This window comes from Anolis sagrei, chromosome 4, assembly GCF_037176765.1.
Source record: "Anolis sagrei isolate rAnoSag1 chromosome 4, rAnoSag1.mat, whole genome shotgun sequence".
Taxonomy (NCBI): Eukaryota; Metazoa; Chordata; class Lepidosauria; order Squamata; family Dactyloidae; genus Anolis; species Anolis sagrei.
The window spans coordinates 242,839,845-242,855,818 of record NC_090024.1 but is presented as its reverse complement, the minus strand read 5'-3'; the positions used below and the strand labels follow the sequence as shown (position 1 = coordinate 242,855,818).

The 15,974-nt window shown below is 42.2% G+C and overlaps 1 protein-coding gene across 1 annotated transcript in view; it reads right to left on the bottom strand.

Moving 5' to 3' along the window:
• The window catches only part of TM9SF4 (transmembrane 9 superfamily member 4), a 43,519-nt gene that overhangs the window by 20,795 nt on the left and 6,750 nt on the right, over window positions 1–15,974 (bottom strand). The window contains exons 2-7 of the mRNA XM_067468283.1: window positions 12,395–12,511; window positions 10,688–10,787; window positions 7,816–7,969; window positions 6,414–6,543; window positions 3,221–3,344; window positions 943–1,061 (exon numbers count right to left, since the gene is read on the bottom strand). Coding sequence (XP_067324384.1) covers window positions 943–1,061; window positions 3,221–3,344; window positions 6,414–6,543; window positions 7,816–7,969; window positions 10,688–10,787; window positions 12,395–12,511 — 744 coding nt within the window. The remainder of the gene's footprint in view (window positions 1–942; window positions 1,062–3,220; window positions 3,345–6,413; window positions 6,544–7,815; window positions 7,970–10,687; window positions 10,788–12,394; window positions 12,512–15,974) is intronic.

The window sequence follows — 15,974 nt, the reverse complement described above, 5'->3', positions numbered from 1 at the left end:
AGTTATTCTACTCTATTCTATCTTCCACTGTCAACCAGCTCATACCGTCATGAAGTTCTTCCTAATGTTTAGGTGGACTCTCTTCCCCTGTCATTTGAATCCCTTGCTCCGTTGTCTCCTGGTCTCTGAAGCAGGAGTCAAGCTCTTCTGCTCCTCAATGGGACATGCTTTTGATAGATATCAATATCATGCTCCCTCCCAGCCTTCTCTTCTCCGGACAAAACCTACCCATCTCTCTAAGACACTCCTCAAAAAGGTGCTTCTATTTATTTATTATTTATTTATTTGGGGTTCTTTTACCCAGCCCTTCTCACCCCGAAGGGGACCCAGGGCGGCTTACACAGTAGAGGCACGATTAGATGCCAGCATCACAACAATCATCACAACTTACAGTAAAATTCACAGTTACTAACAGCTTCATGCATTATTCCCGTAAAAATCAATAAAATCAATAAAATCAATACAAACCTAAAATCCTCCCTTACGTTGTCAGTGTTTGCTGTCTCATAGATCCGCTTTTAATACCATTTCGTCCATCCTGCTGGTCTTTAATTGCCTGGTTGCCCAAAGGCCTGGTCCCATAACCAAGTTTTCACCCTCCTCCTGAAGGAGAGGAGGGATGGTGACGCTCTGATTTCCCCGGGGAGTGAGTTCCACAGGTGAGGGGCCACCACTGAGAAGGCCCTGCTCCTCGTCCCCACCAGCCTCACTTGTGAGAGTGGTGGGGTTGAGAGCAGGACCTCCCCAGATGATCTCAAGCTCCGAGGTGGGACGTAGCGGGAGATACGTTCGGACAGATACACTGGACCGGAACCGTACTTCTAAGGTGCATTCAAACCATAATCGTATATAATAAGGCCAGTGCAGGGCTTCAGCCTCATGTGCCCTTCACATCTATTGCAGCCAGCTCTCCCCAATCCCATCCCAGTCTGGACCTCTTACCTCCCAGCGCACAGAGTAGCTGAAGAGCAGCTTGTTTTCCTTGCTGGGATCGATTTCTTGAGGAGCGGAGTTGGCAGCTTCCGGGAGGGTGCAGGCGCCCTTCTTGTCTGCCTTCAGATCTAGGGAGGAAAACCTTGCATCACATTTACTGTATATACTCAAAAATAAGCCTAGTTTTTCAGCCCCTTTTTTAGGAAGGAAAAGTTCCCCTCGGCTTATACTCGAGTCAAGGTTATTTATTATTTTATTCTGTTATTAGTAATTATTTTATTACATTTATTATTTTACTCTATTTATTATTATTACTACATTATTTTACTCTATTATTATTTTTATTACAATTATTATTATTGTTATTATTAACTTTATTTGTACCCCGCTAGCATCTCCCAAAGGACTTGATGCGGCTTACAAAGGCCAAGGCCTCAACACAACAACAGCATAACAAAACAACTCAAAGCAAAATCAAAAACATAAAGCAATAACAACAAAACATTACACCGTAACACAGTAAAAACTCTATTATTATTACTCTATTATTAGTATAATTATTTATTATTTTACTGTTTATTATTGTTGTTACTGCATTTATTATTTTACTGTTATTACTGTTATTACATTTCCATTATTTTACTCTATATTATTATTATTATTATTATTATTATTATTATTATTATTATTCTGACACAAAAACACAGTATGACACAGCAAATGAGGGATATATGCTGGATTTCATTATTATTATTATTATTATTATTATTATTATTATTATTATTACTAGCCGTCCCTTGCCACGTGTTGCTGTGGCCCAGTCTGTGTATATGTGTTTTGTGTGTATATATGTATGTATATATTTGTGTATATGTGTATATATGTGTGTTTGCATATAAATGTGTGGTTTTGTGCATGCCTTGTAATTTTTTTGGCTTTTAAAATCTCTTCTGCTGTGTTTTTCAGTGTTTTTCTGAGTGATGGTCACTCATTGGCCTGATAGGTGTCTTGTGTCCAAATTTGGTCTCAATTCGTGCAATAGTTTTTCAGTTATGTTAATTCCACAAATGAACATTACATTTTTATTTATATAGACTAGCCGTCCCCTACCACACGTTGCTGTGGCCCACATGGGGCTTGTATGTGGGAGGTTTGGCCAAATTCTGTCAAAGGTGGGGTTCAGAATGCTCTGTGATTGTAGGTGAACTATAAATCCCAGCAACTACAAGTCCCAAATGTCAAGATTCTATTTTCCCCAAACTCCACCAGTGTTCACATTTGGGCATACTGAGTATTTGTGTAGAATTTGGTCCAGATCCATCATTGTTTGAGTCCACAGTCATCTCCGGATATAGGTGAACTACAACTCCAAAACCAAAGGACCAAAGGACACTACCCAGCAAACCCTTCCAGTATTTTCTGCTGGTCATGGGAGAACTGTGTGCCAAGTTTGGTTCAATTCCATTGTTGGTGGGGTTCAGAGTGCTCTGTGATTGTAGGTGAACTATAAATCCCAGCAACTACAACTCCCAAATGACAAAATCATTTTTTTGAGTGAAGGACATACATTGGGTTGTTAGGTGTATCGTGTCCAAATTTGGTGCCAATTGCCCCAGTGGTTTTTGAGTTCTGTGAATACCACAAACGAACATTACATTTTTATTTATATAAATTATTATTATTATTATTATTATTATTATTATTATTATCTATTATTATTGGAAGGATATGTAAGCACATTTACACTGAATATTAGAATAATGATTTAATTAGAGTTGGACAGTCTTATCTTAAATTATTCAAAAACATTTAACCTATTGATGCCTCGATTAATGTAATTTTATTGGTATTTTTTAAAAATTTACCAGTAACAGCTGCATATCCCACCCTCGGCTTATACTCGAGTCAATAAGTTTTCCCGTTTTTTGTGTGGTAAAATTAGGTGCCTTGGCTTATATTCAGGTGGGCTTATACTCGTGTATATATGGTATGTCAAGGCCATTTAGGACAGGCATGGGCAAACTTTGGCCCTCCTATTTTGAAGGCCAAAGTTTGCCTACTATATGCACTACCTGTCTCCTCTGCTAGGTCTCTTGCAACATAGGAGACTTTCTGCAACCAGACCTCTGGTCCTTCTAACCCAGCATTATTTCCACAGCAATCCAAAGTCAGGATAGTGATTTCCCCCCAGGATTTGCCTGGGATTGAACCTGAATAATTGGTTCAACAATAAGGCCACAACTCCTTCTTTCTGTTGGTATCAATGGGTTCTGTGCCTCCTTCTTACCAGCCATCTTAATGCTCTGCGGGATGACCTCGAAGCGGACCACCCGGAAGGTGGGCTCCTGGTTCTCCTCCGTCTCTTCTCTGTGGTAGTAAAGGATGAAGGAGAGGTGGTTGTGCAGGTAGAACTGAAACAGATGGACACAAGGAGGTGTTAGAGGCTCGGACCAGGACAATGAGCGACACTTCACAATGCAAACAACTTGGGAGAACAACTCCATCTGGTGCTCAAATACACGCCTTTGGAGAGTGATGCATCAGGCTGTGATAGGAAGGCACTATGCGAACTATTTCAATGGCTTGCCAATTAGGAATCCTAGGGTTAGGATACATATCACATGCCAAGACTTCCAAGGGACCCCAGCAAACCTCAATGGAGGAGGCAATCATTTTGCATCTGGCAACAGGGACATGGCCAGACCACTCTCCTCAAGCACTGAGTCACTATTTTGTGTACATAGGGCTGCAAGATACTCCACAGTAGATCTGTGTGCTGGTACATCTGTACCAGGAGCTCCAATTTTGTTTGCTTTGCATTGAATGTTTGTTGCAGTCCTAAGTTTCAGGGACTCTGCAGATAGGTGGCTTTTTTTGGCTGCAATCATAGGGCAAGCCACCTGTCAATTATAGTTAGGTTCCCTGGTCCCGCCCCCTTTTGGGTTTTTGGAGGGAAAAGGAGCCAGTTTGGGTTCAGGCCACACAGAGAAGCCTTTCGCACAGGACATAATACCAAGAGCTCCTGTAGAAAGCTTTGTCTTCTACGGCTTGGCCGGGGAGATACAGCCCCACAGCTTGGCCGAGGATCATACAGCCTTACAGCTCCTTTGCTGAGGGACTTCAGCCAGCCATCACCAAAACCTGAACTCCTTTTTCCCTGGAAGTCTACAAAGCTCTGCTTGGTAAGGGTCACTCGCGGAAGCCAGACGCAGTTGGTACCGGGTGTAGGGGCTCCAGAGGCAAAGAAAGACTGCCCAGATTAGAAGTTAAGGATTTCCCCATTAGTTAAAATACCAGTCATGAAGATAGTGCCTGTTCCCTGTGGACAAGATTGAAAGAGCCTATAGACTGTTAAGAAAGCCTTGAAATACCTGTTTATTTTAATTAATAAAGAACTTTGTTGAACCTTTAAGCAATCTAAAGACTTTGTTTTGGGGAGGTCCAAGGGCCTTTAATCTGAGGCAGCCCCGGCGTCCCGTTGGGCACACAGAATTCATGTCCTGTCTACAGTCTTATGCACAGGCCCAGCGTGCGACAGCACAATCTGTCATGAGTGGTTTGAATGAAACTGTATGATTGGGGTCTGGCTAAAGGCCTATTAAGGCTTGCCAAGACACCATCCTCAGAAATTTGGAACCTAGAAAACTGCATTATGGAAAAACAAAAGAGGTGATGAAAAATGCTGATGAAGAAAAACTGCTCAACTACTGACAATAACTGATCTAGGAACTTTTGGGGTAAGCAATACATTTACATGGTCATGGTTATATGTACTTTGAATGTGAAAGGGACCGCAGTGGCCGCTGACCTGAAGGTCGGCAGTTTGAATCCATGGGATGGGGTGAGCTCCCATTGTTAGCCCTAGCTCCTGCCAACCTAGCAGTTTAAAAACATGCAAATGCGAGTAGATAAATAGGTACCGCTTCAGCAGGAAAGGCATAAGACACTTCAAGCAGTCATGCTGGTCACAGAACCAGGAGGTGACAATGCAGACGCCTTGGCTTGGAAACAGAGAACCGCACTGCCCCCGGAGCCAGAGATGAGCACCGGCTCCAAAAGCCGAAAATGAAAGGAGAAGCCTCTGCCTTTGTTTGTGTCTGTATTGTGTCTCATTGGCAGGAAAAACAAAATGCAAAGATACAAAATGGGGGACGCCTGGCTCGAGAGCAGTACGTGTGAAAAAGATCTTGGAGTCCTCGTGGGGAGGAAGGGGAACATGAGCCAAAAATGTGATGTGGCGACAAAAAAAGCCAATGGGATTTTGGCCTGCATCAATAGGAGCATAGTGTCTAGATCTAGGGAAGTCATGCTCCCCATGCTCTATTCTGCTTTGGTTAGACCACTTTTCCTGGAATATTGTGTCCAATTCTGGGCACCACAATTCAAGAGAGATATTGACAAGCTGGAATGTGTCCAGAGGAGGGCGACTAAAATGATCAAGGGTCTGGAGAACAAGCCCTATGAGGAGCGGCTTAAGGAGCTGGGCATGTTTAGCCTGAAGAAGAGAAGGATGAGAGAAGATATGATAGCCATGTATAAATATGTGAGAGGAAACCACAGGGAGGAGGAGGGAGCAAGCTTGTTTTCTGCTTCCCTGGAGACTAGGATGCAATCGAACAATGGCTTCAAACTACAAGAGAGGAGATTCCATCTGAACATGAGGAAGAACTTCCTGACTGTGGGAGCTGTTCAGCAGTGGAACTCTCTGCCCCGGAGTGTGGTGGAGGCTCCTTCTTTGGAAGCTTTTACGCAGAGGCTGGATGGCCATCTGTCAGGGGTGATTTGAATGCAATATTCCAGCTTCTTGGCAGAATGGGGTTGGACTGGATGATGGCCCATGAGGTCTCTTCCAACTCTAGGATTCTATGATTCTATGATTGGTGTTGTTGATGTTGTTGTTGTTGTTGTTGTTGTTGTGTGCTTTCAAGTCGATCCAGACTTAGGTTGGCCCTGAATAAGGGCCAGGTAAATGACCTTGGAGGGCCGCATCCGGCCCGCGGGCCTTAGTTTGAGGACCCCTGCATTTGATATTGTTCACGAGCACTTTGTGTCATAACTCTGAAGTTCTATAAAATACTGATGACCGAAATAAACGTTGTCTATCTCAGCCAGTTGTGTGAATAGGTTGGACCGAAAGCGGCACTGAGCTCGATGGATCCTTTGGCCAACACTATTGTTAGTTGCCCATTTGCCTTCCTGCTTAGTTTCAGGGCTCATCTTAGTTTAGTGACCCAACTAGAAGGGAACATAGGTCTGATATTTCAAATGCTACCCAAAAGGAGGAAGTGAGAGATCCGTGGAAAGACCCAAAGTCCTACTCTTGCCACATTCAAGATTGTTAAATTGTTTACAGTTTACAACAAGAAGTAGAAGGTGGCCCTTGAGGAACTGAGAAGTCCCACACAACTTAAGACATTGCTCCTTAATCACATAATGGTCACCCTGAACCCTCCTCCCCAACTCAGCACAGTCGTCTTCACCTTACTGCTGTCCATGAAGCCGAGCCGGTACCCATGCTCAAACTGCACATCCTTCTCCTTGTTCTTCTCTTCTTCCTCATGGTTTGAGTAGAACTCCAGCCTCGTCGCCACAGGCAAGTTGTCAGCAATGCTGCAACAACAACAACAACAAGGCTTTTTGTTAGATCTGCATGTCCTCTGCCACCCAGTTTGGCCCTGCTGTAAAAAACAGATGCCAACTGTTGGAACTCAATTAATGTTGTAGTCCTCATTGAGGACTTAGGCAGGTGAGTTCAGCTGGAAGAGAAAAGAGAAACTTTCTAATCTAGTTATGTAGTCGCTCTACTGCTGGAATTAGACCAGTCATGGGCAAACTTGAGACCTCCAGGTGTTTTGGACTTCAACTCCCAGCATTCCTAACAGCCTCAGGCCCCTTCCTTTTCCCCCTCAGCCGCTTAAGGCCCAGTCTTCTGTGTGCCCAGGGGGGAGTCTCTCATTTGGTATCAGCCACTGGTTGAGGTTCTGGGTTTGAGCCTGCCACTTTTGGACTCTCGCTTGCTGAGGTGTTCCAGCGAGTGTCTCTGTAGATCTTAGAAAACTATGTCTGGATTATATTATTATTATTATTATTATTATTATTATTACTATTACTATTATTATTTACATTTATAATTTATCTGTATTATTGTTGTTGTTATTCCATTTATTATTTTACTCTCTGGAGCTAGGTGTGAATGTTTCAACTGACCACCTTGATTAGCATATAACAGCCTGACAGTGCCTGGAGCAAACTTTTGTTGAGAGGTGATTAGATGTGGACAATTTCAACAGAAAGGAGGAAACCATGAAAATGAACAAAATCTGGCTACCAGTATTAAAAAAACTCTAAAATTGCAACAGCACAACAACAGAGAGGAAACAAACAAGGACATCTAATCACCTCTCAACAAAAAATTGCTCCAGGCACTGTCAGACTATTATATGCTAATCAAGGGGGTCAGTTGAAACATTCACACCTAGCTCCAGCAGACAAGAGTCCTTTGTCCCACCATGGTCTTTCTACAGATATATAAACCCTTTTTTCCTAGTTCCAACAGACCTCACTACCTCTGAGAATGCTTGCCATAGATGCAGGCAAAACGTCAGGAGAGAATGGAACTAGACCATGGCCATATAGCCTGAAAAAACCTACAACAACCCAGTAATTTTGATGATTTTTCTTGTTGTTTATGTTCTGGTTTTATTTTGCTGTAACATGTTGTGTGGGCTTGGCCCCATGTAAGCCACTCCGAGTCCCCACTGGGGAGATGGTGGCAGGGTATAAATAAAGATTATTATTATTATTATTATTATTATTATTGGAAATTACCCTCCAACACACATCAGCTGGGAGCCAATTGCTGCCCAGGGCAGGAAGACTCACAGGTGGACGTAGTATTCCTCCTGGATCCGCTCCGCCATCAGCTTGCTCTCTTCCGTCTTCAGGGTGACCTCACACAGGACTTCGCACTTCTTCTTGCTGTTCATGAAAACCTGGAACGGAGTGTTAACGATCCGGTCCCCGCGTAGGACCTCCCCTGTAAACAACACAGGCTGGATAAGGAGGCAGTTTTAAGGAGAGGCATGGGGGAAAAACACACACACACACAGCCACACCATTTTGATCTTCTCAACCCTTCTCAAACCATGGCCTTCTTCAAACCTTGTCTCCTTCCTGTGGTCCCCTGTCCTAACATTAGATACGTGGCTATTTACTGTATAAGCCTAGTTTTTCAGCCCTTTTTTAGGCTGAAAAAGCTCCCCTCAGCTTATACTTGAGTCAAGGTTATTTATTTATTTATTATTATTATTATTTTTATTATTATTATCTTCACATTTATAATTTAACTGTATTATTATTGTTGTTATTCCATTTATTATTTTGCTCTCTTTATTATTACTGGAAAGATGTGTAAGCACATTTACATTGAAGGAAGATAGTATAATGGTTTAATCAGAGTTGGGCAATCTTATCTTAAATTACAGTTTTATGTAAATACTAGCTGTACCCGGCCACGTGTTACTGTGGCCCATTGTGGAGAAATGGGAAAGAAAGAAAAGAGGAACAGCTGGTTTCGAAGCTGTCAATACACAACGGAAGTGGCAAAGTGTCCTCAAGGCCAAAGGGTTCTAGGGATGTGTGGAAGGGCCTTGGGTTACCTGAGTCCACACTGCCATATAACCCAGTTCAAAGATTTTATATAGGTATTGTTGTCATTATGGACATATCGATATTATTATAGGCATATAGACATTATTACAGACATTATTTATTTATTTAAAAATTTTCTATACCGATCTTCTCACCTACAAGAGGGATTCAGATCCGTTTCACAACATGTGTTCATATACAAAAATACAAACCACACAATGCATCATCATTACACAATTAAAAACATATTACAATACAACATCGTCATCATCACAATCACATAGACACGTCGTCAAAGCATTCCTGGTCATAATTCACAGTTATTCATTCTCCTTCCATATGGACCAAAGTTGACTCAGTTGCCAAAGGCCGCATTCCATAGCCAAGTCTTTGTTAGCTTCCTGAACGTCAGGAGGGAAGGGGCAGTTCTAATCTCCTGTGGGAGGGAGTTCCAAAGCCGGGGAGCCACCATCGAGAAGGCCCTGTCTCTCGTCCCCACCAACCGCGCTTGTGACAGTGGTGGGATCGAGAGCAGGGCCCCCCCGGAAGATCTTAAAGACCTCGATGGTTCATAGGGGAGAATCCGTTCAGACAGATAAACAGGGCCAGAGTCATTTAGGGCTTTGTAGGTCAAAACCAGCACTTTGAATTGTGCTCGGAAGCTAATCGGCAGCCAGTGGAGCTGGCGTAACAGAGGGGTTGTATGCTCCCTGTACCCAGCCCCCGTTAGAAATCTGGCTGCCGAGCGTTGGACTAGCTGCAGCTTCCAGGCAGTCTTCAGAGGCAGCCCCATGTAGAGAGCGTTGCAGTAATCTAGACGGGATGTAACCAAAGCGTGGACCACCGTGGCCAAGTCAGACTTCCCATAATATAGATATTATGATAGAAATGTAGATATTATTGTTAAAGACATATAGCTATCATAGACATATATATTATTATAGATTGGTAGATATTACTATGATAGATATATAGATATTATTATTATTGTAGATATATTATAGCCCAGGGTTGGTATAAAGTAAAAATGGATGGCCATCTTTTGGGAGTGTTTTGATTTTGCCTTCCTGGACAGCCTTTGCGAACTCACAGAGCGTGCCTTTTTGTCCCTTCTTTGAATACTGGACTTCATTTCCAAGAATGCCTTCCCATAACTCAGTATGGGTGAGGTTTCAGGGCACACACACACAGAATCCTTGTGAGTTCCCAGCAGGGAGGCAAGAAGGAAAGGATCTCTCTCTCTCTCTCTCTCTCTCACAATGTCCATCACCCCCCCCCCCCCCCCCTGAATACTTTGGGAAAAGAGAGGCAGGGGGTAGCCACCTTTCCCTCTCTTGTGCCGCCTCTCTCTCTCTCACAGCAGTTGGGTTTTTTCCCCTCGTGCAGGAGCGAGGGGCAGGGGAAGGGGTTCTTTTAACACAGGCTCTATATAGGCATTTAGCTTTGTGGGGGGTAAGTTCTTTCCAGTTAATTTTTTTTTGAATGGAGAACATAAATTGGGTTGTTAGGTGTATTGTGTCCAAATTTGTTGTCAATTCCCCCAGTGGTTTTTGAGTTCTGTGAATATCACAAACGAACATTACATTTTTATTTATTTAGATTCATAAACATTTAACCTACTGATGTCTCAATTAATATAATTTTATTGGTATCTATTTTTATTTTGAAATTCCTGCTTCTTGGCAGAATGGGGTTGGACTGGATGGCCCATGAGGTCTCTTCCAACTCTTTGATTCTATGATTCTATGATTCTACCAGTAGCTACTGCATTTCCCACCCTTGGGTTATACTTGAGTCAATATGTTTTCCTAGTTTTTGTGGCAACATTGGGTGCCCCGGCTTATGTTCGGGTTGGCTTATACTCGAGTATATACGGTAAATGCTTTGTAAACATGTGATTTTCATCTGTGACCCCCTTTGGAATATCCACATGGCCCCCAACTGAGAAACACTGACTCCAATAGAATAAAGCCATTTACTTTTGAGCACTACATCTCTATAATCCCTCAGAATCCTCTTCTCTGGTGATTCAGAGATGATTATGCACACAAACCAATGAATTCATCCACAAGAATAAAAAAATTCACTCAACATCTAGACTTACCTAGATTCTCTGATTTATATGTGATATTGACCGGATGGCAGAAGGGCAAGGAGTAATATTCGTAAGGTAGCTGCGTCCTCGAACTGGTAAGCTTCACGGCCTGAAAGAAGAGAACAACGCTGTCAACAACAGACCCTGCAAATCCAATTCAGAAAAGGAGAAGCTTCCATAATATCTCCCCCATTTGCCTCCAGCAAGAGGAATTCGATATAATTCAGAATGCTCTTTGATTGTAGGTGATCTATAAATTCCAGCAACTACAACTCCCAAATGTCAATTTTCCAAAAACTCCACCAGCGTTCACATTTAAGTGTAAGGGTAATAGCGATGAAAAATTAGATGTAAATAATTATAATTGCTACCGGGCACAATTCAAAGTGCTGGCTTTAGTCTATAAAGCCCTAAACGGTTCCGGCCCAGCTTATCTATCCGAACGCGTCTCTTCCTACGAACCCTCCAGGAATTTGAGATCGTCCAAGGAGGCCCTGCTCTCGATCCCACCAGCTTCACAAGCACGTTTGGCGGGGACGAGAGACAGGGCCTCCTCTGTGGCGGCCCCTCAGCTGTGGAACTCCCTGCCTAGGGATATTAGATCAGCCCCCTCCCTCCTGACCTTTCAAAAAAGAGTGAAAACTTGGCTCTTTGAGCAAGCATTGGGAACCTCAGGATAAACAGACAAACTTGAATTGGAAAATGACCCAGGAACGGCCAAGACGATGGAACGGATGAGGATTTGAATGAGAGGACATAGTTTTAAATTTTTTATTATTCATTGTTTTTATGTTTCAAAATGTACTGTAATGTTTCTTTTTTGCTTTTTATCAATGTATGTATTTCATATATGGCATCGAATTGTGCCGACTTTGTATGCCGCCCTGAGTCGCCTTCGGGCTGATATGGGCGGGATAGAAATAGTGTAAATAAATAAACAAATAAATATTTTTATATAATGTTTTCCCTCCATGCCAGAACTCTGTATTAATGGTCTAGAGAGAACGTCACATCCCACGGCACTTGATCCCATCCCTCAAAATCTTCAGACACAGGAAGTTGCTGTGGCTTCTATCTGGCTGCTGATACAAGGGAAACATTCTGGGAATGGACCCAAAGAGATATACAGCATTCACAGTAGCTGAAACATTAAGCATACAGACAACGCTTTAGATGGCTCAGACATCATTGCGGCCCATGAGTTAATGGATTCCCAGGTCAGATTGTTAAGTGCTCATGTCCATTCCCTTTACTCTCTTTCTCTAGGAAGAAGAAGAAAACATCAAGAGAACAAACAGCTTCATCAGACATTGGTTTTCCCTCAACAGTCACTCAGCAGCCATTCCATCAGGCAGCAGGAGATAGAGAGGCAACCTATCTGTTCAACTGAGCCCCCAACCATTTTTGGCTCCTCCTCTCTTTGTGGAATTTCTATTCTTTCCCATTTTAAACCTAAGCTCAGTTGAAACTTCTTTCTACATCCGTTCTGTTTTCCTTTTATCCGTGGTTTTGCTTTCCATGGTTTCCATTCCACGTGGTCAACCACAATACACTAAATTATTACTGGCACTGTCTGTGGTTTTGGGCCTCCCCAGGGGAGTCTAGGAACATATCCTTTGTACACAAGTCATTTCACAACTGCGATTGAATTTTGGTTTTGGCAGTCAGCGTGATTATTTGGCCGGTGCGTTTCTGGACAGCAAGGTGTCATCTTACCTTGATTTCTACAAGATTGTTTTGGTGGAAGTTTCTGGGCGCAACCCCTGGCACATAGAAGCCGCTCACTCGGTGGCACACAAGGAGCAGCGGGAGGAGCAGCAATGCGAGCCTCACCTGGAAAGAGAAAGCGGATTATGGTCACCGGAGCTAAACCATGTAGATTCCTCTGGTTTATTCATTTTTAGCCAAGACTGGCCACACAACTGACCCACAAGATTGTAGAGCAGGCATGGGACAACTTTGGTCCTCCAGGTGTTTTGGACTTTAATTCCCACAATTCCTAACAGCCGGTACACTGGGTTGTTGTAGATTTTTTCGGGCTATATGGTCATGTTCTAGAGGCATTTTTCCAGACGTTTCGCCCGAGTAGCAGATATAGGACAATGAAATCACTATACAATGGGACTGGACAATGTTTTAATACAGATTTATTAATGATTTATGTTCTATTGCTGTTGTTATGATTTTATGTATGTTAATGTTTTTAAATTGTACTTGTGTTTTGTGGCATTGAATTTTGCCTTGTAAACTGCCTCGAGAGAGGCGGTATAAAAATACAGCAAATAAATAAACAAATAATACTCCCAATGCTAGTTGGGGGGTTCTGACAATGGTATTTGTGGAATTACGCATTTGTTTGGCAGCAGATTCAATAGAAATGGGAGTACAGCTCTACATAAGTTGACAAAGTAGATGTATTCCTGGAGACACATCCATTTTTAAGGTGGGGAAATAGTATTTATTTACGGCATTTATATGCCGCCCTTCTCACCCCAAAGGGGACTCAGAGCAGCTTACAAGACAAATAATAATATATTTTCATAAAATATATTATATTATTAGCATAGTATTATGTTACTGTATCGCACTATACCATTATATTGTAATATTATTAGTAACTAGCGGTCCCCTGCCACGCGTTGCTGTGGCCCAGTCTGGTGATATGGAAAATAAAGTGATTAGAAAGTGATTGTTTCTAATATATGTAATGTCTTTATGTTTGTGGGTAAACAATATTTCTTGATGTTTCTTTGACAGTGTTGATGTATAGATTGTCTGGTTTGCTTACTCTGGAACATGCGACATATAATTAATTGTCCATCTTTAGGAGTCCCTTTCAAATCTACAATACTTTTATCTGTGTGTGTGTGAATCATATATATCTATATCTATGGCTGGATGGCTCTCTGTCAGGAGGGCTTTGATTCCGTTTTCTTGCCCTGGTGAAGGGAGTTGGACTGGATGGCCTTAAGTATTTTCTGATGGTCATGGGGGTTCTGTGTAGGAAGTTTGCCCCAGTTCTGTCATTCATGGGGTTCATTCATAATGGCCTTTGATTGTAGGTGAACTATAAATCCCAGTAACTACAACTCCAAAATGCCAAGGTCTATTTCCCCCCAAACTCCATCTGTGTTCATATTTGGGCATATGGAATATTTGTGCCAAGTTTGGTCCAGATCCATCGTTGGTGGAGTTCAGAATGCTCTTTGATTACAGGTGAACTATAAATCCCAGCAACGACAACTCCCAAATGACAAAATCATAATTTTTTGAGTGATGGTCACTCCTGTTGTGAGACGTTTTGTTGCCAAATTTGGTGTGATTATGTTCATTGGTTCTTTTGTTTTTAAGGTACTCATTATGCACAGAGCATTTTTATATATATAGATATTACATGTAATGTAAATATATAATTATAATATTGTATTATTATTGCTAGTAATATATTGTATTAATTATAATATTACAAATATTATATGTATATACAATATACTATATTATATTATTAGTAAAAACATTATTATATTATATTATTAGTAGAAATAACACGAGGGACATTTTCCCACTCCACAAAGGAGTTAGTAAACCTTGAATCCAAATCTAACCACGTGCACATGTGAAATGAAACCACCTGGCTAGGAAAGGCTTGCATAAGTAAACAATAACATCCTCTCTGTGGAAATTATCCATACTATGACTTTTATGTCTGGTTGCATAAGCTATATCAGTGGTTCTCAACCTGTGTTTGGTCCTTCAACTCCCAGAAATCCCAACAGCTGGTAAATTGGCTGGAATTTCTGGGAGTTGTAGACCAAAACACTTGGGGACCCACAGGTTGGGAACCACTGTGCTAGATAGTGAAAATATCTCTGATAGGAAATATTCAACCTGGGTTTGAAGGGGGTCCAAAGCTTCACTAGAAGTCCAAATGACGAAACGGAGGCTATGGTACTTTGCACATGAAACAATCTGACTCATTAGAAAAGTCAACAATAATGCCTGGGAAGGGGAAGGCAAGGCAGTCAGAAGCAAGGGACTGCATTCCAGGTGGAGAGACTTAGTCCAGGAAGTGAAGGCCGGGGTTTGCAAGATCTGAGCAGGGCTGGCCAGAGCAGGCTGACTCCAAGGTTGCTCATTCACAGCGTCACTGTAAGTCCAAGTTAACAATGTGGACATATCACACTGTATAAGTCAATAGGAATGGGGAAAAGGAACTTTGAGAAGGTGACACAGTCCTGTTTACCGTGTGAGTGCAGCCTTGAAATGATCATGTGAGCACAAAATGTCAATCCTATCAACAGCAAATATTCAATTGCATTGACTCTAGGACTATATATATATATATATATATATATATATATATACACACACACACACACACACACACACTCACACACACTAGCCATCCCCTGCCACGCGTTGCTGTGGCCTACTCTGGTGGTCATGGGGGTTTTCTGTGGGAGGTTTGGCCCAATTCTATCGTTGGTGGGGTTCACAATGTTCTGTGATTGTAGGTGAACTATAAATCTCAGAAACTACAACTCCCCAATGTCAAGATTCTATTTTCCCCACACTCCACCAGTGTTCACATTTGGGCATATTGGGTATTCAAGCCAAGTTTGGTCCAGATCCACCATTGTTTGAGTTCACAGTGAACTCTGGATGTAAGTGAACTTCAACTCCAAAACCAAAGGACACTGCCCACCAAACCCTTCCAGTATTTTCTGTTGGTCATGGGAGAAATGTGTGCCAAGTTTGGTTCAGTTCCATCGTTGGTGGGGTTCAGAATGCTCTTTGATTGTAGGTGAACTATAAATCCCAGCAACTACAACTTCCAAATGTCAAGATTCTATTGTCCCCAAACTCCACCAGTGTTCACATTTGGGCATATTGGGTATTCAAGCCAAGTTTGGTCCAGATCCACCATCATTTGAGTTCACAGTGACCTCTGGATGTAGGTGAACTACAACTCCAAAACCAAAGGACACTGCCCACCAAACCCTTCCAGTATTTTCTGTTGGTCATGGGAGAAATGTGTGCCAAGTTTGGTTCAATTCCATCGTTGGTGGGGTTCAGAATGCTCTTTGATTTTAGGTGAACTATAAATCCCAGCAACTACAAGTCCCAAATGACAAAATCAATTTTTCTGAGTGAAGGGCAACATTGGGTTGTTAGGTGTCTTGTGTCCAAATTTGGCTTCAATTAATCCGGTGGTTTTTGAGTTCTGTTAATTCCACAAACGAACATTACATTGGGTTGTTGTAGGTTTTTCCGGGCTATATGGCTATGTTCTAGA